Source organism: Ctenocephalides felis, unplaced genomic scaffold, assembly GCF_003426905.1.
Source record: "Ctenocephalides felis isolate EL2017-DRISC unplaced genomic scaffold, ASM342690v1 CF-g0.4_SCAFFOLD_00061, whole genome shotgun sequence".
In the NCBI taxonomy this organism is placed as follows: domain Eukaryota; kingdom Metazoa; phylum Arthropoda; class Insecta; order Siphonaptera; family Pulicidae; genus Ctenocephalides; species Ctenocephalides felis.
The window spans coordinates 1-21,987 of record NW_020536215.1 but is presented as its reverse complement, the minus strand read 5'-3'; the positions used below and the strand labels follow the sequence as shown (position 1 = coordinate 21,987).

General features: G+C 27.2%; 6 protein-coding genes and 1 long non-coding RNA gene across 8 annotated transcripts; 3 read left to right on the top strand and 4 right to left on the bottom strand.

Moving 5' to 3' along the window:
• Positions 1–95: 95 nt before the first annotated feature.
• On the top strand, positions 96–1,108 carry LOC113367246 (probable U3 small nucleolar RNA-associated protein 11). The gene is given in 5 exon segments (XM_026608887.1): positions 96–183; positions 186–325; positions 405–523; positions 591–789; positions 883–1,108. Coding segments are annotated over 5 exon segments (756 nt in total). The 3' UTR covers positions 1,093–1,108.
• LOC113367320 (protein FMC1 homolog) lies at positions 1,097–2,391 on the bottom strand. The gene is made up of 2 exons (XM_026608958.1): positions 2,317–2,391; positions 1,097–1,514 (listed from the first exon to the last, which is right to left on the bottom strand). Exon 2 carries the CDS (start codon positions 1,498–1,500, stop codon positions 1,183–1,185), a length of 318 nt encoding a protein of 105 aa, XP_026464743.1. The 5' UTR covers positions 1,501–1,514; positions 2,317–2,391; the 3' UTR covers positions 1,097–1,182.
• Positions 2,392–4,091: 1,700 nt separating this feature from the next.
• LOC113367509 (enoyl-CoA delta isomerase 1, mitochondrial-like) lies at positions 4,092–5,322 on the top strand. The gene is made up of 4 exons (XM_026609140.1): positions 4,092–4,424; positions 4,509–4,655; positions 4,771–4,980; positions 5,074–5,322. The coding sequence occupies exons 1-4, from the start codon at positions 4,191–4,193 to the stop codon at positions 5,320–5,322; spliced, it is 840 nt and encodes a 279-aa protein (XP_026464925.1). The 5' UTR covers positions 4,092–4,190.
• A 1,175-nt stretch (positions 5,323–6,497) lies between these two features.
• Positions 6,498–9,824, bottom strand: LOC113367181 (signal recognition particle subunit SRP68-like). Its single transcript, XM_026608837.1, has 9 exons — positions 9,644–9,824; positions 9,237–9,358; positions 9,084–9,164; positions 8,936–9,015; positions 8,799–8,865; positions 8,499–8,684; positions 7,920–8,050; positions 6,877–7,692; positions 6,498–6,798 (listed from the first exon to the last, which is right to left on the bottom strand). The coding sequence occupies exons 1-9, from the start codon at positions 9,741–9,743 to the stop codon at positions 6,564–6,566; spliced, it is 1,818 nt and encodes a 605-aa protein (XP_026464622.1). The 5' UTR covers positions 9,744–9,824; the 3' UTR covers positions 6,498–6,563.
• Positions 9,825–10,272: 448 nt separating this feature from the next.
• On the top strand, positions 10,273–11,746 carry LOC113367407 (enoyl-CoA delta isomerase 1, mitochondrial-like). The gene is made up of 5 exons (XM_026609048.1): positions 10,273–10,425; positions 10,611–10,847; positions 10,921–11,067; positions 11,215–11,424; positions 11,495–11,746. Exons 2-5 carry the CDS (start codon positions 10,614–10,616, stop codon positions 11,744–11,746), a joined length of 843 nt encoding a protein of 280 aa, XP_026464833.1. The 5' UTR covers positions 10,273–10,425; positions 10,611–10,613.
• A 93-nt stretch (positions 11,747–11,839) lies between these two features.
• LOC113367077 (dynein regulatory complex subunit 3-like) lies at positions 11,840–15,911 on the bottom strand. Its single transcript, XM_026608740.1, has 10 exons — positions 15,724–15,911; positions 15,233–15,519; positions 15,067–15,174; positions 14,927–14,991; positions 14,339–14,548; positions 13,648–13,788; positions 13,032–13,236; positions 12,427–12,621; positions 12,175–12,314; positions 11,840–11,993 (listed from the first exon to the last, which is right to left on the bottom strand). Exons 1-10 carry the CDS (start codon positions 15,896–15,898, stop codon positions 11,840–11,842), a joined length of 1,680 nt encoding a protein of 559 aa, XP_026464525.1. The 5' UTR covers positions 15,899–15,911.
• A 3,112-nt stretch (positions 15,912–19,023) lies between these two features.
• LOC113367608 lies at positions 19,024–21,337 on the bottom strand. Of its 2 annotated transcripts, none has more exons than XR_003366308.1 (3): positions 21,229–21,337; positions 19,995–20,141; positions 19,024–19,430 (listed from the first exon to the last, which is right to left on the bottom strand). It is a non-coding gene; the product is annotated as an uncharacterized LOC113367608 (long non-coding RNA). The 2 variants fall into 2 exon arrangements; XR_003366311.1 differs by lacking the exon at positions 21,229–21,337 and adding an exon at positions 20,299–20,405.
• Between the last annotated feature and the right edge of the window lie 650 nt (positions 21,338–21,987).

Genomic DNA, 21,987 nt, shown 5'->3' with positions numbered 1-21,987 from the left:
GTCACGTTACTGTTTATCAATTATTAATTAATTGTTGTAGAATATTATAAACTTAACTGTAAATTAAGTTAATTATAATATTCGTATAAGTCACAATGTCGTCTTGGAAAAAAGCTGCTAAATCTCACCAGAGAATACACAGAGAACGTCATCAACCAGAATCCAGAAAAAACTTAGGTCTTTTAGAAAAAAGAAAGACTACGTTGCTTGGGCAAAAGATTATCATGAGAAACAAGATGCTTTGAAGGTTCTGAGAAAAAGAGCTCTAATAAAAAATCCTGATGAATTTTATTTTCATATGATCAACTCCAAAATCGAAGATGGGGTGAGTATTGTGCATCCATTGTAATTAATTTTATATAGGTGATCACTAATTGTACATATGAACTATTGAATTTCAATAGGAGCACCATGAAAAAGAAAAGGAGGATGATCACACTCCAGACCAAATTAAATTAATGCAAACACAAGATTTGAAGTACATTAATATGAAACGCACCATTGAGGCAAACAAAATTAGGAGGTATGTCAATTTTAGAATTATTCACATTTATATTTAATGTATTATATGTAATGTATTGTTTTTATAGATTACAAAGTGAATTACACCTCATTGATGCTGCAAATACAACTCAAAATACCCATAAATTCCTTGATTCGAAACGAGAAATGAAAAATTTTGATCTAGCTAAAAGATTGGACACAGATGAAAGATTATTAGGTCGTAGAACAAATCGCCCAAGAATTTCAAAATTAGAAGAAATGCAGTTACCCAATGTTAATGAAGAGGTACTTAAAATATTCCTTTTGTTTGTAAACCATTTATGCAAATTTAAAAGTGCTGTGTGATACAAATGTCCAATTAATAATTTTTCATTTCAGACAATGAATAAACTAGACAATCTTAGACATTCTTCATACAAGGAGTTAAGAAAACGTATTGATAGAGAAAAGGAATTATCAGTTATACAACAGAAGATGGAAATAAAAAGAGCATTATTATCAAAAGGGCTACAAGAACCAGAAAGAATAGCCCCAGCAACAAAAGTAGCACCACCTGTATATAAATGGAAATTTGAAAGAAAAAGATAAACTATAACAGTTTCACTTACGATTTATATATTTTTTTGTTATACATGTATACTTCTTATTAATAAACTACTGCATTTTTGAACTCTTCATTCACTTTGGGTCATGTGGTAATTTAAAGCCGACCATTTGAGCTGTTTCTTCCACAGTTCGTTCTCCTTTAGCTTTGTAAAAGGATATTATTTCCTCATATTTTCTTTGGCTCTTCAAATAGCACAAATATGTATTTGCTAAATAATTCATTTCACCTTCAGCTGTACACCATTGTTGTTCAGTTGTTTTAAATTTTTTGTATTGATCCAAAACATATCTTGCCATAGGAGAATTTGTTAGTTTCTTATCAGAGCTTGCTTGTCGCAATTCATGTAGTATACCACGCAAAGTGGATAATTTTGCAGCGTTTACAGCCATGGTGTTAATGAGACCTATTTAGCAAAATAAAATTTAGTGGTAGTTATTAAGTTATTTGTAATTCAGAGCAAACAGCATTGGTGATAAATTCTATATCATCTGAGATATAAGCTGGCTCTATTTTGTCTAACCAAAACTTTGAAAGCAGGTCTTTAATGTTCTCTTTTGGAAATGAGTGTATTGATGTATCGTTAAAAATATCAGTAAATTTGAAATTGTTTTCAATGTCAAATTCTTTTGTATATGGACAAATTTTTAGTAAATATGCAGCTTGCTCTTCAAGAATTCGTTTACTGTTTGTTTCAACTATTTGTGAAAAACTATTGCCAATAATAATACAATTGCTTAAACTTTCTTCCCAATTCTTCCACAAAAAATTGTTCATTAATTGTTTTGGGCAATGTGGAGCATATAACAATGTTGCTTCGTTAGGACAAATTTTATATTTTCCTTCTTTATTTGTAGCTTCAACTTGTAATCCAAAATGTTGTAAAATTTGGCATTCTATTTCACTAAATATTGGATCATAAACAAGTGTATTCGTAATATTGAATTCGTCGCAAATATTTAATAAAAATGCTAACTGATATTGTGACGATAAACAGTCTCCAATGTGTCCAAGTCCAAAACAAATAATGTTTTTAATTTCTTGAATTCCTAATTCACTAATTACCTCGTTAAATAATGTTTTTACATTAATATAAAATTTTGAATGTAAAATTTCATTTTTTGACGTTAGTATTCGTCTGTAAAATAATGAAAGCTTATGCAACAACCTAACCTAAAATAATTGGTAAATATTTGAATAATACTCACTCTAGAGATTTATCCTTATTTATATGATTATCAATTGAAATGGAATCTAAATTTGTCACACTTTTGATAACCCCTTCGGTCTTCGTGTCTTCTTTTTATATGAAACTTTAGTAAATTCTTCTTCTTTGACATCTCATAAAAAATGGCGACTGCAATGTTTATAAATCATGCAATCGTCCGAAACGAAAATGGGCGGTTATATCCATAAATACGAATATATTATTTTAATATTGTCTTGGCGGTTATACCGTTTATTATATAAAACTTTTATAAATGAATAAAATTATAATATTTGTTCAAAACTGTACATTTTCCGAACTAGGATATTAAAATTTACTTATGAAATAGCAATAAATATGTTGAAACGTTTTTCATATTTGCAGCAAAACATTTAAAATTATTTCATCAATATTTTATTACGTTTTAAGAACATTAAATTTTATTACAAACATTATTATTTATAACACATCAAATTTCCCGCCATAAATCAAATTTTTTAAGCAGCAAAATGGCTGACTCTTCGAAATAACTGATTTTTTTTTTTAAAAAAAAAAAAAGCACGCACAATGAAGAAAGTCTTGTATAATGGCTTTTTATAAAAAACCATTATTTTTTCCAAAAAGCATAATTAAATAGTAAAATAAAAAACAGCCATCAACAACTACAATGATAATTGTTTGAAAAAAAATATTATTTTTAAAGGCTTTCAGATTCTTATCAATTATGTACATATATAATTAATATGAAATTAATTATATGAATTAAAATTATCAAACTCTTCATAACGTATATTAGTCCATACATAAAAGCATAAATGTAATGTACTGGTCTACCTCTGTCTACCCTTCTGCATGTCTACCATGTGTCTACCTGTCTATACCTATATAATAGTCAATAATAATGATTTGTACAACGATCGCTTGAATCAAATATGATCATTCATTTAAATTTTTTCTTCATCTCAAATCAATTCCAACTTCCAAAAAGCAAAATGTTATTCGAATCTGTAATATCTGTGAAAGGGTTGGACCTGCCTTTGCCAAAAACTAATCAGCACATCTTCTTTTCAATATAATTCGAACGTTTTTTGAATCATAACCAGTTGATCTGTGCCCAAAATCGTTGACAAAGAATTGACGTGAATCGGGCACATATAAAACGATTTGAATGATTCAAAAATCGTTGGATTTATATTGATTGAAAGACTTGCTGATTCGTTTTTGGCAAAGGCAAGTCCAGCCGTTTCAGAGATATGCAGCAAAAAATCCGATTAGAATGATTCAAGAAACATATCACATGCATTTTTTTTAAGGACAACAGGGTTTGAAATGTAAAGATATATATTTTTTATTTTTTTACGATTGCTGTAACTTATCATAGGCGAAGTAAATAAAGTGTATTATTTATAAAATTATTATTCACCTATAGTCAATGAAGTTCGAATAATTTCAATCCATGCCCTACATGTTTTTCAATTAATTCTTATCATTTTAACGATCATAAAACTTCTATTTCCGCCTTCTAGGTCCAAGTGTATGGGATATTTGGAAGGCCAACAAAACGTTCCACTTAGTTGGTCTCCAAATATTCTGCTTTTAAATATAAACAGATGAATTGCATTTACATAATTATGATCATATATCATTTATATACCCCCTCTTATATAAATATAAATAAATGAATTGCATTTTTTATGTTTTGATCATTATTAAATATTGTATAGGGTGATGATAGTGATAACAAAAATTATAAGATTTCTTTTTTTTCTAAGTCGGATATAATCAAATTGCACGTGTAAGTCAAGAAGTCGTAGACAATTTACAAATTAAACATAATTATCTTAAAATAATAATTTTATTTGTGTGCTACAGATAATGTTTCGTTTAATGGACAGTATTCGCCCCCTTAGCAATGGGTTAGCCAGAAGGAAATTTTCAAGTAATGCAGAAAAATTTGTGGATTTGGCAGTTAATGAACAAACAGGGTTTGCTACTATTACTATGCAAAGATTGCCAGTAAATAGTTTGAATTTAGAACTTTTAACACAATTATCAGATTCATTAGATCAAGTACAAGAAAATAAATGTAAGGGCATGATTTTAACATCAGTAAGTTTTTGCAAAGAAAAATCATTTCTACATATTTTATATTATTTATTTTTATCAAATATTTATTGTTTTATATCTTTTCAGGCCTCCAATAAAGTGTTTAGTGCAGGATTAGATATTACAGAATTGTACAAACCGGATGATGATAGACTTAAAGCATTTTGGAGAAAAATGCAAGATGTGTGGCTGAAATTATATGGATCATCTTATCCAACTGTAGCAGCTATTAACGTAATCATTATATTGTATTAATTTTAATATTTTTTGAACTTTTCATTTTAATTGCTATACAAACATTGCAGTTTTAAAAATATTGTTTCCCAATATAAAAATATTTAATTTTCAGGGCCATTCTCCAGCTGGTGGATGCTTATTGGCATTAAGTTGTGAATATCGCGTAATGGTCAATGCATTTACAATAGGATTGAATGATACACAAGTTGGTATTGTTGCGCCGAAATGGTTCCAGGCTTCTATGAAAAATGTTTTATCAAAACGGGATTCTGAACTAGCTTTAACTACTGGCCGAATGTTCACAACTGAAGAGGCGTTAAAAGTAAATTCTAAGACAAAAGTCTTAGGAGCTATTAGTAAGCTCTTATTTCAAATATAAATTTCTATAAGGCTATATATGTAATGATTTTTCCAGATTGGCCTGATTGATGAAATTGCTAATGACAAAGCTGATGCTTTAGCTAAATCAGAACAATTTTTATTACGGTTTAAACGAGTTTCTCCGCAAGCTAGAACAATAACAAAGCTTGCTTTAAGAGCTGAGGATTTAAAAGCTTTGGAAGAAAATAGAGATCAAGATATGCAATTATTCGAATTCGTAAAAGATCCAAAAGTCCAAAAAGGTTTGGGAATTTATATGGACTCATTGAAAACTAAAAAATAATTTAATATTTTATAAGAACATTGTTTATAATAGAAATTGTATATTATAAAATTCATAAATTTTAATAAAAATATAAATATTGTTACGTTATTCATTGGTTCTTTAATTTTTTCACTGCGTCTAATTTTTCATATTAAATGCTTGTCTTGATTATTTCAACATCTTCTCGTTGTGAAATTATTCAAATTTTCTCTTTTAATCGCACAAGATTACCATACTTGATTGGTTTTCTATTCATCTATTCACTAACATTTAAGAATGAATTTGAGTATTGTATAGTATTTTCACAACAATTCCTTCATAAAAATTGTTTTGAGTAATGTTGTGCGTACAATAACGCAGTTTTATCATTACAAATGAACTCCAACGTTATGAAAGTGCTATTCAAAACATTGAAACATGTTCTAACGGTTAATTAATTTATTTTTAATTCAATAAATTTGATAATCAAGACGAAACGGACCGTTCGATCTCGACCAGAAGCTAGTCAGCACAATTTACAATAAGTTTTTAAATTTCCAAAATCTGTTCGAATTAAAATATAAATATAAGTAAATTGAATTTTATGGCAAAATTTCTCCTTAGGAAATGTTCTTAATTTCCTAAATACTTAATTAACTCATTAATATGAGCCTCCTCAGCTGTTTCTAAAGTATAATTTTCAAATATTGCTCGGTACGAAAACATTAGAAACTACTATGTTATATATAATATAATTGAGAATAAAATTTCATCTTATGCATATATCTAACTAAACACTCACCCTCTTTATTGATTGTCCGTTGAAAAGGGACCCAAAATTGTCACAATTTGTATGAGCCCCTTTGGTTTCTGTGTCTTCTTTGTCATCCTGTCTTAGGTTCCCGTGACATCAAATCATATAAATATAGCAGATGCAACATTTATATATAACAAATTCCAAAACTTGTCTGAAACCAATATTGTAGAGAAAGGTATAAAGTATTCAGTAAACATTTTTCTTTTAAGTGCTAAAATACGGTTTGTTTTTAATATGGATATTAAAATGTATTTATATAAGAACACTAAAAAAAACTATATATTATGTCGAATATATTTAATATATTTGTAGCAAAACATTTAAGATTATTTTATCAATATTAAAATTCATATTTCAACTAAATAAAATTTTTACAAATCTTTATTTGTAATGTTTGTCAAATTTCCCAAAAACAAATTGAATACTTATTATATATTTATAATATTCCATAATGTAAAGAACATTATTTTTTATTCCCACTCCAGCTCCACAATCCTTTAACAAACCCAGTTATGCCTTGGTTATCTCCTTGCTTTCGAGATTCACCTATTTTATCATTCAAATCTGGAAACTCTATTAAATTAAGAGCTAAATCAAAGAATAGGGGTTTACAAGGCATTGCTTCCATTTTTGGAGGAAGTGCATATACATTTGGCTTAGTTGTCAGTAACTGAGAATCTTCTTTGTACTCAGACAACCTACAAAGAAATATATAATTAGAACTTAATACTAAGCATTATAGATAAAATATTCTCTATTAAATAAACTAGACTTGCCTATCAAAAAGAGGTACTTTAGATTTAGCACTCTTCTTAGAAGTACCCATATCATCAGGTCCTTCTTCATCAAGAACGCTATGAGCATGTGCAAGGCATTTGGATCCTTCAATAGTTTTTTGTAATTTCCTTAATTGTTGTGGCAAATTATAGGAATTCAAGTTATGAATCAAACTTTCTTTACAATAACTGAGTGACTTTTCATACATAGCCACACAATCACGATGGCGTTTCATGTTCAATAAAATTTCAGCAATATAATAACAACGAAAAGCTTTAAAAGATTTCAGGAGGATATCCATCTCTGATAGGAAAGAGTCATCTGTTTCCATACCAGGAAGCTGTTGCAATTCTAAAACATTTTGTATTATTATCTCATACAACCTAGCAATATTTTGAATGTTCACTTTCTTAGGCTCTGTTTTTCCTTCAGTTGGTTTACCCAATGCCTTTTTTTTATTGACTGCTTTATTAGATTGCTCTTTTGTTTCATTTACTTGTTGAGCTTGTTCTACAAGCAACAAATTTCGTTCAATAGTTCTTGTTAATCGAATGTACAATAAATAAGTCAACAACATTTGTGAGCTTGACTTGGTTTTATCATTTTTTAATTCATCCCTAACACTTGAAATTGTATCTTTCAAATCCATCAAAGTGTTTTCAATTAGTGATATCTTGGATGTTACATCATTTGAATTTGAAATTGATTTGTCCAAATCTTCAATACCGAGCAAGAATAATTTTACTCGTTCTAAACGAACAGGTATTTTGTTACCACGCCACTCAACATATTGTAAACTCTCCACATTTCGTTCTCTAAAAAAAGAAAGAAAAAATTCAGTACTATAATATGATAGATATAACTTATATGGATAAAATTGAAGCATAAACAATATAAATGATTAATATAAATTAACCAATATAAAATATATATTATAATTATATAAAATATTTTCAAATTATTTACTCATAACAAGTTGTGGAAACAAACATATTATAATTGAAATAATTAATTAATTAAATAATTAATTTGTTAATGTTACCTTGTTTGGGCTACTAATTGATCTATATTGTTTAACAATCCTTTGCCTCTTAACTGAATTAGATCTTCTATAGCAGTTCCATCACCGATATTATATGCACAATATCTCAAACTGGGAGTAATCTCATCAATCTATTGAATAATAAAACAGGTTGATTTACTTGTTTCTTATTATATTTTGTGGAAACGTTCCAATTTTATATCAATTAATTTTTATTTCTATAAGTGTCATTTATTACTATTTCTACAAATTTGCAATCAAAGAAACCCAATATGTTACAAATATCTTTTTGTTAAAAATTATGTTTCAATGGATAGTTATTAATCTTCCTGATAAAGTAATCTAAAGACCAATATAAGGTTTGGTTATATGGTATCATTCACCAAATGAAAAGAATAACATAATTTCATTGCTTTTCTCATTTTAAGTTAAGTTTATTTTTAGGTTTTGAAATTTGAATGCCAAAATAATTGGAGTAGTCTTTAATCCAAAAAGATATCAATTCTACATTTTGAATTTTCTCTAATTGAATTTCAAATAAAATAAATCCAAGAAGAAAACAAAGAGAAGTATACTCACTTTATTTTGATAAAATGCTTTATCTTCGTCATTGAGGGCTTTAAGTATTCCCTCATAAACAATTTGAGCTTTTTTTAGATTTTCAGCTGCCTCTTTCCACATAGATAATTCAAAATACAAGGATCCTTGGATCCATGCCACATAAGCTTCAGCCTCTAACTTTGTGCGAGCATCACAATATTCTAACTATTTAAAATAAAGATAAACTAATTTAATTTTACATTTACTATATATACATATACATATATATATATATATATATATATATATATATATATATATTTATATCATTGAACTTACCTTACACAATTCATGCAATTGTTGTGCATGCATACAGGCTTTTCGTAACCTACTTATAAGGTGGTACCTAAAATTTTTCAATGAAAATATATTACTAAACATCTTCAAGAAAAAAATCAATGTAAAAGAAAAATTACTTCTTCCTTGGCTCTGTGTTAGCTTCTTGCCGCAACTGCATAGCATAACTCCATGATCTTTCGGCTTGGTTTAATGATATCTAGAAAATCATAATTATAACAATTCATTTCAATTTAATAAATAAGTTATATAACATTACATTCTTACATGAAGCAAACGCTCATCAGCCTTTGGAGCCAAAAAGTGACTTTCAGTTACATCCCTCTTTTTGAAATGTCTTCGATCACCCTAATAATGATAATTATTCTTATTAATTGCACATCATTGATTATATGTTTATAAATTTTGATGTATTAATACCTGAGGTATTTTCAACACTTTCCTGAGACGTCTTAAGCGCCTTGAACAATATCCTCGATATCTTTGATAGTCTCCATGTCTCAACCCATGCTGTTGTTGGGCATCATAAATTACACGAAGAACTTTAAATGAGTGAAAAAAGTAAATTAAAAAATATTTAATAGAAACTAGGTGTTGGTTTAAAAAGTTCTACTTTGATAAAAATTAAATTCCACTTATTACATTTAAGATGTAATAAGTGGAATACAATATTTTTTATGCAAAACATATTATAAATATTTACTGATTTGATAATTTCGGTAACAGTACTGCTAAATATTTACATCAGTTTAAATTTTTATGTTAATATGATGGTTTAGCATATGGGCAAGGTATATTAACTTTTCTTGGGAATTGTGGAAACATACTTTCAAGACTAAAGACTTTGGGCGATACTTCTTCTGGTTTTGAAACTTCCTCAACTTCTAAAGATTTATCTTCAGCAGATTCTGTATCTGCTGCTACCATTTTTACTCAAAAAACGTGACTACACTTAGAAAATTTCTAAAGTGGTCAAAATAATAAAACACGTATAATATATTTGTTCCAACACGATGTCGAAGTGTCAAATTCTTATTGTCAACTATCGCCGAACTTCAAGTCGTTTGAAATTCAAATTCGTGGCGCTATCTATTACCAACATGTTACTAAAATAATATTTTTTAATTCGATTGATTTAAAATTAAAATAAACCTAAATCTATAATAATTTTACATTTGTTAGTTTTAATCATCTGAGACTTATGAAATGGCGGCTTTAATTTAAATGATTAACTATGTCTTACTCTCATTAGGCAGATTAGTAGCTTTAGTAGATTATTTTTTGTTTAGTATTAGTAAATAGTATTTAGTATGAAATAAAGTATATTGTACTTATATTTGCCAATCGTTGATGCAGTTTAATATAATTCAAATCTTACCTTAATTCTTAATTTTCATCAATTAAGTAATTCTTATCTTTCTAACGATCACAAAACTCCTAGATCCACCTATGAACATTTCGCTGGCCTACAAATATTCTTTATAAAAATAAATAAATGGAATGCATTCTTGTGTTGTGATTGTGACAGCAATGATAAAACACTAGAGAGAAAAATTTAGTAGAGTGAACAAATAGCACCAATTTCTTAATAAAAGACTGATTATTCAAGGTATAGCTGATACCTTTGTTATTTCTTTATCTGTAAATTGTTTTCAACAATATATAAGAATAGATTTTACCAGTTTGTGTAAACAAGCTCAAAGTCCATGTGTTAGTCTAATTAATTGCAGTTTGGGACAAACATTTGCAGACAGTTTTTAATACCTTAAATTAATATATTTATTGATATTACAGAAAATGTTTCGTTTAATGAACAGTATTCGCTGCCTTAGCAATGGGTTGGCCAGAAGGAAATTTTCAAGTAATGCAGAAAAATTTGTGGATTTGGCAGTTAATGAACAAACAGGGTTTGCTACTATTACTATGCAAAGACTGCCAGTAAATAGTTTGAATTTAGAACTTTTAACACAATTATCGGATTCGTTTGATCAAGTTGAAGAAAATAAATGTAGGGGCATGATTTTAACATCAGTAAGTTTTTATGAAATAAAAATCATTTTCACATGTTTTATATTACTTTTTGTCAAATATTAATTTATTACAGGCCTCCAATAAAGTGTTTAGTGCAGGATTAGATATTACAGAAATGTACAAACCTAATGATGATAGACTTAAAGCGTTTTGGAGCAAGTTGCAAGAAGTGTGGCTAAAATTATATGGATCTTCTTACCCAACTGTAGCTGCAATTAATGTAATTATTATTGTATTAGTTCAGATATTTAATTTATTGCAATTTTGTGAAGTATTTCTTTGGATATGAACTCTACCTCTATAAAAATATTTTACTATAATTATAATATCATGAGAATAAAGTATAATAAATGTATTTACTTTTCAGGGCCATTCTCCAGCTGGTGGATGCTTGTTGGCATTAAGTTGTGAATATCGTGTAATGGTCAATGCGTTTACAATAGGATTAAATGAAACACAATTAGGTATTGTTGCACCAACATGGTTCCAAGCTTCAATGAGAAATGTTTTGTCAAAACGGGATTCTGAGCTAGCTTTAACTACTGGCCGAATGTTTACAACAGAAGAGGCATTAAAAGTAAATATATCTATAAACTGAATATTTATAGGAAAATTTAAATTTATATATGCATCAATTATTTTTCTAGGCTGGCTTAATTGATGAAATAGCTAATGACAAAGCTGATGCTATAGCTAGGGCAGAACAATTTTTATTACGCTTTAAAGGAGTTTCTCCACAAGCTAGAACAATAACAAAACTTGCTTTAAGAGCTGAAGATTTAAAAGCCTTAGAAGAAAATAGAGATCAAGATGTGCAATTATTTGTATTTGCAGTGAAAGATCCAAAAGTCCAGAAAGGTTTGGGAGTATATATGGAATCATTAAAAACTAAAAAATAAATTTTATATTTTATAAAAAGCAAATTTTATAATTCAAATTGTATATTATGAATTTCATATCTTTTAATAAAAATATAAATACTGTTATGTAATTTATTGGATGTTTGATTTATTGACTGCGTCCACTATTTCATCCAAAACTATTGGAATGTTAAAATGTGCTTGTATTGATTCAAATTCTTCTCTTTGTATGTCAAGAAAATGATTTATTTCAAGTACTTTAAGTCTATCTCTGGCAATTTCATCTCTGGAAATCAATTTAACTCATTAAAATCATGTCTGACATAATATTAATAAATTCTCGATTAAATTCTAATCTTTAATTCTCATGCTTGTGTAATTTCGTGCCCAGAAAAAAATTCAAATTAGGGTACTGATTCAAAGCAAAATGATAGAAGCATTTCAATGAAATGATAGTTGTTGTTTACCTTTTCAAAGTATCTTTTAATGAATTAAGCCATGTTTTAATTCGTTGCATTAAAACATCTTCCCTTGCATCTATAGCTTGCATATGAACATCATGAGAACCAGCTATTGCATTTATAACAGCATCTTTTTCTGCCATAATCTAAAAAAACGTACTGTTAATAATAATATAAGTCAAAAATATGTAATAAAGAAAGTTTATATATTTACAGTTATATTTAACATCAAAATTATGTATGTTTTGAATATCTTACATTTTTTAAATCTTCTGCCATATCTGGATCAGGACCTTGAGTCTCAATTTGTGTTAAATAATTCAATGCAATTTCACTGACTTGGCCTGAGTAGTTCACTTCTGCTTCACGTGCTTGGACAAAATATCCTTGACAACCCTCTATGAAAATGGTGACCATTTCTTCCATGTTATGGCCAAATGTGGTATTTGCTTCCTAAAGTTTAAAGTATTATATAAACTTCCACGTGGTGTTTAATCTCCAATCATATTTTATTTTCAAATATTTAAACAATAAATAGCAAAACCAGGACGATGTAGATGGATGCTCTTCCTTATTCTTATTTGAAAACCTTCAATAGCGGCCTATTTTTCAAAACTTCAATTAACATTTCTAATTAAACCACTTTTCATAATCCTATGATATTTTAAGGAGTTTGTTTTGACTATAAACACTATCAGCATACTTATACTTGACTATATACACTATCAGCATAGTTCCATGAAAATCTTAGAAGACAAAATATGACATTACCCTTATAAGATTTTTTTCCACTAATTCTTTGTATTAACTTTCTAATACATTTACATTCTATTTTAATTATTATCCTCTCTCTATCTACTTACATCGATTCCTTCAAAAAGGATTTGTTCAATTTCCATGAGGGTGCTCCAGGCATTCTCCATTAACTTCTTAAACTCATCAGTACATTGTTGAGCCATTTGAGTGAACTCTGATCGACGGATTTCTGGGCTGTCTTCTAAAGTTTTAATCATTGTTCTCATTTTACCAAATATTCGATCTCGTTCCTTCATAAAATTCATTGTTGCTCTGAAATTTATGATTAACAATTTACTTTATATTTTTGGTAACAAAAATTAGAAAGAATAAATAAATACAATATAACAAAATTAGATAATAAATGTTATTAAATAATTTGACTTATTTATTTATTTTATTTGGAATATAATTATATTACGTTATGAAAACCAACCTGAATTTTGTTTAAAATTAAATAAATAATATTAAAATATAAATTCACAACAAACAAAGTTTATTTTAATTTATGTTCATGTTGAATTATTAAATAAAAACTAGGAATTAATAATCATTTTTCACAAAATTTGTGGAAATTATATTAATTAATTTCCCTCCTGATGTGTTAGCAATTATATTAGACTTCTTTTATAAAAATTTATTCATTTCATTCATTCATTTTCCTAAAAAATATTTGCTACTTACTCTTGGCTTTCAGCCTGGTTTTTGTCTTTTGTCTCCTGTATACAACGATGAAATTGTTTAGTTTCTTCTTCTCGAATATGATGCTGTTTTTGACCAAACTTAAATATTTGCTGGGTGATCAGATACATATTATCTTGATATCTAAATTCATGAAATAATGTTTTGTCAAAGAGAATGTATAATTATTATAAAATAATATGTTGATAATTATATTTATGTTTGAATCAACGCTTTCATTTTTTGTTTATGTATAGCTATGCATATAGCTCAAGAAATTTTCTATTACAATTTTTGGTGAATGTGCAATTTAATTTTTAGTGAGCGTTAATTTTTTTTTTCAATAATGCAAGGCTATTGACCAAGGAAACATCCCATATCCCCATAACTAAAAAATATTTCTGATGAGAAACTAAATGAATAATTAGAGAAAAAGTGAAGCTTCTAGTCTTTTTTTTTTCTTATTTAAATCATTCATAACAAAATAAGTTACTAACATTTTTACTTACTTAATAAAAGTGTTACTGTTTCTATTCTGTTTTTTCAAAAAAAAATATTAAAGAAACCACCATTCAGTAATAAGATATTACCAAATATCTTATTACCATAAGAAAATACCAAAAAATCAACTGCTTTGAACCAACAAATTTGACTGTAAATTTAATTCTAAAATAAGTGTATCTCAGTAACTCACTCATTATAGACATCTTGGACAGATTCTCCAATTTTCAACAATGCTTGGCCTTCAACATCATATGTAAAAAGAGATAAGAAAAATTGGTGGCCGTTTAGATATTCTACGTAACATTTTTTGTAAAATTCGTGGTCAGCTTCCTCAGCAGCCTTTGCATCTTCTTGCTGCTTTTGATCAGCCTCTCTTTCCATTAGTTTTTCCAAATCTCGTCTGGATAAAAAATAATATCCAAAATTAATAAAAATTTATTAATTAGCTGATAAAGATACCTAGTTTTCATCAGTTTTGTAAATAGTATCATGTGGAATTATTTTTAACAGCTAGCAATAGAAAAATTAGGTACAATATATAATGAGCAGTAGAAAAAATAAAAAAGGTTTTTTTTCATATGATTATTTTAAAAATATCAAAAGTGTGTTATAGATTCATTTTATATCTAAATTTTTCATATCTAAATTTGATTTAAGTTCTTCGCTAATTAGCAATTCAGATTAAAGATCATATTATATATATATATATATATATATATATATATATATATATATATATTATTATTATTATTATTATTATTAATGTACTTTTACATACCCATGTTGTTTCATCCCAGCTTGACGTTCTTCTGGACGAATCAAACGATACTCATAATATTTAAGCTATTACAGCAATTTCAAAACTTTTATTTTATTGTAAATTCCACTATGACTATATTTAATATAATAATCACTTACATTTGGAAGAAATGCAGTCAGAAAACTGTTAAAATCATCTGCTCTAGAACAAGGATTTCCAGCCATGTTCAGAGAACGCAAGCAAGGAAATTGCCTCAAATACAGTATCTGCAGGAAAAGCAGTTACTATATTATTACATTATATATATTTAAATATATTACTTACATTACTCGGTCCGTCTTCAATTTCATTATTGCCTATACTTAAAATAGTCAGTTTCTTAAGAGAGTCTATATTCTCAATGTCAGTAATAAAATTTTGATAAAGTGATAAAACTTCTATATTGACCAAAGTGCTCAAATTTGCTATCTTTGTTATGTAATTAAAAGAAAGATCAAGTTCCTTTAAATTGACTAGCATTTCTATATTCTCAATTTCCTCTATTATGTTATTTGAAAGATTCAGTTTGGTCAACGATGTGAACATCCAAAGATGATCTATTTTTAGAATATCTAAAAAAATTATTAAAGAATGGCATTAAAACTACATTAGTAATATAAACTGTCAAACTAAAAATGTATATAATTTCATATTGAAAATTAAATTTCATATACTAAATAATGCTTGTAAATATATAAAAAATGTATTATGTTAAGTATTTGCTTTTCCATTTATTGTTATTGAAAACAACTATGAAATATTATATTTTTACTCACTCAAAAATTCCAATCGTATACTCTTGACTTCTTCAAAATTAATATTGTCTTCCTTATAAAGTCTGCCAGATTCACCTTGCGGGCCCTGCTCCAAAAGTGCTTTCATAAGAATCTCATTATTTATTACCCCTGGCTCGATATTTTTATGGATAACTTGATTAATACTCATCGTCATTGTGAAAAATAATTATTTGCAAGCAGAAAGTAAAAAATATGCTTTAAATAAATTGAAAATTAAAATAGATTTGACAGTTTAGAAATTTATAAACTGAGAATGGTATCTATAGCAACATAAGAGCGAATAAATAGTTATATACAATTATATAAATCAATACATCATATTTGATTCAAATTTCTAATATGTTTTTTTGTTTTCTTAAAAGTTATAAAGACATGAATTACATTTAAAATTATATTGTATAGTCATTTGCAAATATCAAAAGGTTGTGCAATACTAAATATAGTGTTAATTGTTACTAGATCATTAAAGTTTGATCAATATAAAATGATTTAATTGAATGTTTGGTTTGAATAATTATCATACAAAATGATAATTACGATAAAAAACAACAGTTTCCTATACCTAGTTTTTTGTCTTGATTTATTTACAACAGTAATGAAATTTAATCAATTATAACATATATAAACAGAGAATATTTCATATTAAAACTTTTTATGCAACTTACGGTCAGAATCCTGTCAGAACAGGATCATCTTTTAATTTAATCACTTTATGTTCAAATGATTTAAAAATTGAGCATGATGTCGATTCAGGAATTCTGCTTCAGATGAAGACATCAATGATGTTTTCAGTAAATATGTTATTTCTTCCTTAAGAATTAGAATCCAGTACTGCATTATGGCAACTTGATCTTAAACAACAGCATCTTCCTAAAGAATTAATATATTAGTAAAGAATATTCATTTCGCTAAATAAAATTCTAGAAACTTACAATGAGGGAGATGTAAATGTCTTTTAAAAATCGTTTCAGTCGGTTATGTTTTTTCTTGTATTCAATATGTTTTTTCATTATTCTCATTATTTTCATAAATCGGCACTATAAATAATGCAAAATTAGCAATAATTGAAGCACAGAACTACAACAAAATCTTGAATAATTTAATCTTGCAAATTCACATCAAGAGTCGAACGACAAATGTCTTTTGTAGCTGTCAAAATGTAACAGGCTCGCAGCAGCATATGTTTATTTATCAAGAAAGCGGGCTCGCATTTAAACTTTAAACAATTTAAACAAATATGATCATTTTAAATAGTTCAAACACACATTATTATAATAACTACACTTGCTTAGGTATAGAAAAAATTACAAAATAACTTAATTTAATATTATTAAAACACAAAGCATTGTTCGCCATTATATACTTGGAGCTGTCAAACGAAACCAACCAATCAAATTGCAGGACGAAAATTGTCAAGAAACCAGGGCCGCATTTTGAATAACTTTAAATATTTGAAACAAATATCTAAATATTTTAAAAAGTGTAATAAAAATATTATTATAATTGCATTTGTTTAGATATCACTAACAAATGTATTTTAATTTTATGAGTACACTACAACTAACTAATAACAGCAAAATAAATTTTATTTGGTATTGTTTAATAGAATCGGCAGAACCGATCTTCACAAAAAACTAGTCAACACAATACCCAAACAATGTCTTTCAAACAGTTTTTAAATTTCTAAAATCCGTTCAGAATTTTTGGCTGAAACGTGAACAAAAAATATTGCACATTTCTGCTAATTATAAAGAAACGGCTTGACAAATTGTCGCGCAAAACTAATCAACAAGAGTCCTTATCAAACGACATCCGAAACCTCATAAATTTTTGAAATCGGTACAGCCGTTTTTACGAAAACGTTGACAGAAAGTGTAAAAACGGCTGACATATACACGAAAAATTAATCTTTGCAATTATCGTATAGTTTCTGCATATTTTAACTCTTAGCAATATTTATATGATAATATTAAAGTTAAAATAATATTCCCATTACCAAAACTTATTAAAATATCCCAAAACAATAAATTGCATTTTTAATTTAGATAAATATTTAAAATAATTACCCCTAACATTTCAGCAGACGGTCCTGGGTAATATAAGCGCGCTGTCTAATTCAGAATTGTGACTGTTCTCCTAATACATCAGATCGATTTTGTATGAAAATTTAATTTTGCAAAGGTTTCTCGAACTAAAATCTATCCATTCTACCAGGGGAACAGTCACTTTTCGAGAATGAAACTTTATTTAATGTGGCACAGAGGCGTCTTCTAAAAAGCTAGGGGTAATTATTTTAAATGCTGAATTTTTGAATATTAAAAATAATAGAAAATATGCAATATAAATAATGTTTTTAATTAATTTAATTCTTAATAAAATAGATGTTGCTATGCATGATTGTAATTCAATGTTTATAATTTATTAAAAATAATTCTTATATATGGCTATTAATTATTGCTTGCCAAAAGCAACCTGAAAAAATCAATAAAATGCACAAAAAATTATAATAAAAGAATCAAATTAAATTATTTATATTTTTATTTATATTATTTACAAAATATTATAAATATAACAACTAATACATAACTTTAAAACTAATATATAATTTGTCCTATATTTAATAAGGTACTTCTAAGCGATTTTATTATTATATCACAGTCGAATGCACTAAGTGTGCAATTGTAAGATTTTTATTAAATACATATTATTAAATATATATCACATGTAACTATACGTACTTCCGAGACATCATCTTATTAATATATCACAGTTAAATGCACTTACTGTGCAATTGAAAATTTTTTATTAAATACATATAATTAAATATATATTATGTTTCGTTTTGCACTTTAGTTGTAAATTAGAAATTCGAATACTCTGATCATTCATTGCTTTAATGGAAATATTTCTTAATCTTGTAAGTATGTAATATGAAATAAATATGGATCTTTAAGTTAAGTACTAAATAAAATATAATAACAATAAGTAAATCTAAAAAGAATAAGTAAAAGTTTATAACTAAAATAGATACATATGTTTTTTCAGTTATCTCAAAAATTAATTAAACTTATTTGTTTAATCACACACATTCAAAGTTTAAATTTTAGAAATAATGGAGTTATAATTCAAATTGTATGTACATTTTTCCAGAACATAATTGCTTTTTGTTTATCTTAACAATATCAATATTAATGCAATTGAACGTTATAAGTTGTGTGAAAAGCTGTTTTAAAAGGTTTTAAACAGCTCATGAAAAATTTACAAGAAATACTTTGCTGGTCTAAAGGGTCAATATAAAATATACAAATAACAATTCTTTAAACATTTACACTCTCGCCTAACTACTTCTCAAAGGAACAAAGATCTCTTTGTTTGCTTCAACTCCCTTTGTACATCATTATAATATTCAAGCTCAGATGTGTAATATTGTTCATCCTTTTCTGTAGTTTGTTGCCTCTGCAAGCTGTCGACAGATTATTTCAAATCAACCTTAACAAACCTAGGTTTGTCTGCCTAAACAAACTAGGTAGAGAAAAAAGTGGCAATGGGGCCGGGTCAAGTCCAAATATCCCAGAGGTATTCCAAAAGTCTGCGTTGAAGGTGCTCCATTGTATGATTCACAACTCAAAAGATACTTAGGAGTCAGGAAATCTGAATAGGCATGTTGCTCTGGACAATGTTGATGGCTATTAAACAAATATTTAAAATACATGATTGTTGTAAAGCAATTTATTATTCAAAGCACATCAACATCAATTATCAATTCACTAATAATTAATTAAAACTAAATGATGCTTTTGTACACATTCACAATGCAATATTCGATATTCAGTTCTTCAAAGTTGTATTGTAAGTATAAAGATGATTCAATGAAAAATTTATCTAGAATCACTTATAGTAAACAATTCAATTGATTCATCTACATTCACTTGAATTGCTTTCTATACCATTTAAAGTTTGTTTTTGTGTACTGCGTAACTATACCAATTCACATATTTGATACTTTCTTAGATTATCGTGTGCGAAAAGTAATTTTGTCCAAACTTTGCTTTGTAAAATAAACTATTAGAATATCTTATTACTTTTAAACTTGATTTATTCAAAGAATATTAGTGATTTCATGTGATTGAAACTGATGTTTTATATACTAGAGTGAATTGATTAATTTATTGAAAAATATAATTTAAATCGTTGTTAAATATTTAAAATTTCATTTGAATAAAATAAATCTCACATGCAAAAAAACTTACTCGAAGCTGTGATCTTCTAATTCATCAATCTTGTTTTTCTGTTTAGAAATAGAAGGTACCGGTATACCATTGCATAATTCATCAATATATCATGTTTGTGTTAAATTGTTTATGTTCCTTGTTTTTTTTTTCATAAGTTATAAGGACCTGCAATAAGAATATACATTTTTATATCCAATTTCCAATCAAACCAAGCTAATACACATCTAATGATGTATAAATCAATATATACATTTATATATCCAATTTCCAATCAAACCAAGGTAGCTAGTACACGTCTAATGATGTATAAATCAATATATACATTTATATATCCAATTTCCAATCAAACCAAGGCAGCTAGTGTACGTCGAATGATGTATAAATCAATATATACATTTATATATCCAATTTCCAATCAAACCAAGGCAGCTAGTACACATCTAATGATGCATAAAGCAATATATACATTTATATATCAAATTTCCAATCAAACCAAGGCAGCTAGAACACATCTAATTTTGTATAAATTAATATATACATTTATATATACAATTTCAAAGCAAACCAAGGCAACTAGTACACGTCTAATAATGTATAAATCAATATATACATTATATATCCAATTTCAAATCAAACCAAGGCAGCTAGTGCACATCTAATGATGTATAAAGCAATATATACATTTATATATCCAATTATCCAATCAAACCAAAGCAGCTAGTGCACGTCTAATGATGTATAAAGCAATATATACATTTATAAATCCAAATTCAAATTAAACCAAGACAGCTAGTACACGTCTAATGATGTATAAATCAATATATACTTTTATATATCTAATTTCCAATCAAACAAATGCGTCTAGCTCACATCTATGATGTATAAATCAATATATACATATATATTCAATTTCCAATCAAACTAAGGCAGCTAGTACACGTCTAATGATGTATAAATCAATATATAGATTTATATATCCAAATTTAAATCAAACCAAGGCAGGTAGTACTCGTCTAATGATGATAAATCAATATATATATTTATATATCCAATTTCAAATTAAACCAAGGCAGCTAGTGTATGTTTAATTATGTTTAAAGCAATATATGCATTTATATATTCAATTTCCAATCAAACTAAGGCAGGTAGTACTCGTCTAATGAAGTATAAATCAATATATATATTTGTATATTCAATTTCCAATCAAACCAAGGCAGCTAGTACACATGTAATGATGTATAAATCAATATACATTTATATATCCAATTTCCAAACAAACCAAGGCAGCTAGTACACGTCTAATGATGTATAAATCAATATATACATATATAATATCTAATTTCCATTATTGTTGTGAATTTATATTCCTAGACAATATTAGAATGCGATGTGTTTATATTCAATTCTCGAAGAACTGTCAAACGTTTGACGTATGGGTCGGTGGCGACATCTAACACAGAACCGTATGAACTCGGTAGTCACTACGTAGTTCCCAATGAACTGGAAACGATCTTGCATAGAGGCGCTGTATGCAATCGCCTTAAAAACACAGGAATCTTGTTGGATTCCTATTGGATTCCGTTATACGCAATTACATATAATTATGGTCATGAATTTTATTATTTGAATTTGAATCTACATTGTATTATGATTTTAATGTTGTGTTACGTTATTTTCTGTCTTAATGAACCAAGATAAATAATTCAATAGTGATTTTCATAAAAATATACAAATTTAGTTTCTCTTGAGACTGTGATACTTCTTTCCTGCATGAATCGATATAAACTTAAAAAATAGTCAATAAATAGTAGTTCACCGTAGTAAAGTTTATTTCTTCGAATTTTATAATAAATAAATAAGTATATATGTTTAATAAAATAATATTTACTTTCAATAGTTCCTGAAAATAGAGATATCTATCACCCTCAGTTGATGGATTGAAATAAATTTCAATGATTTATTTTTTTTAAATAAATAAAATCCTTCAAAGAAGAAAGGAGGCTTTTAGTTC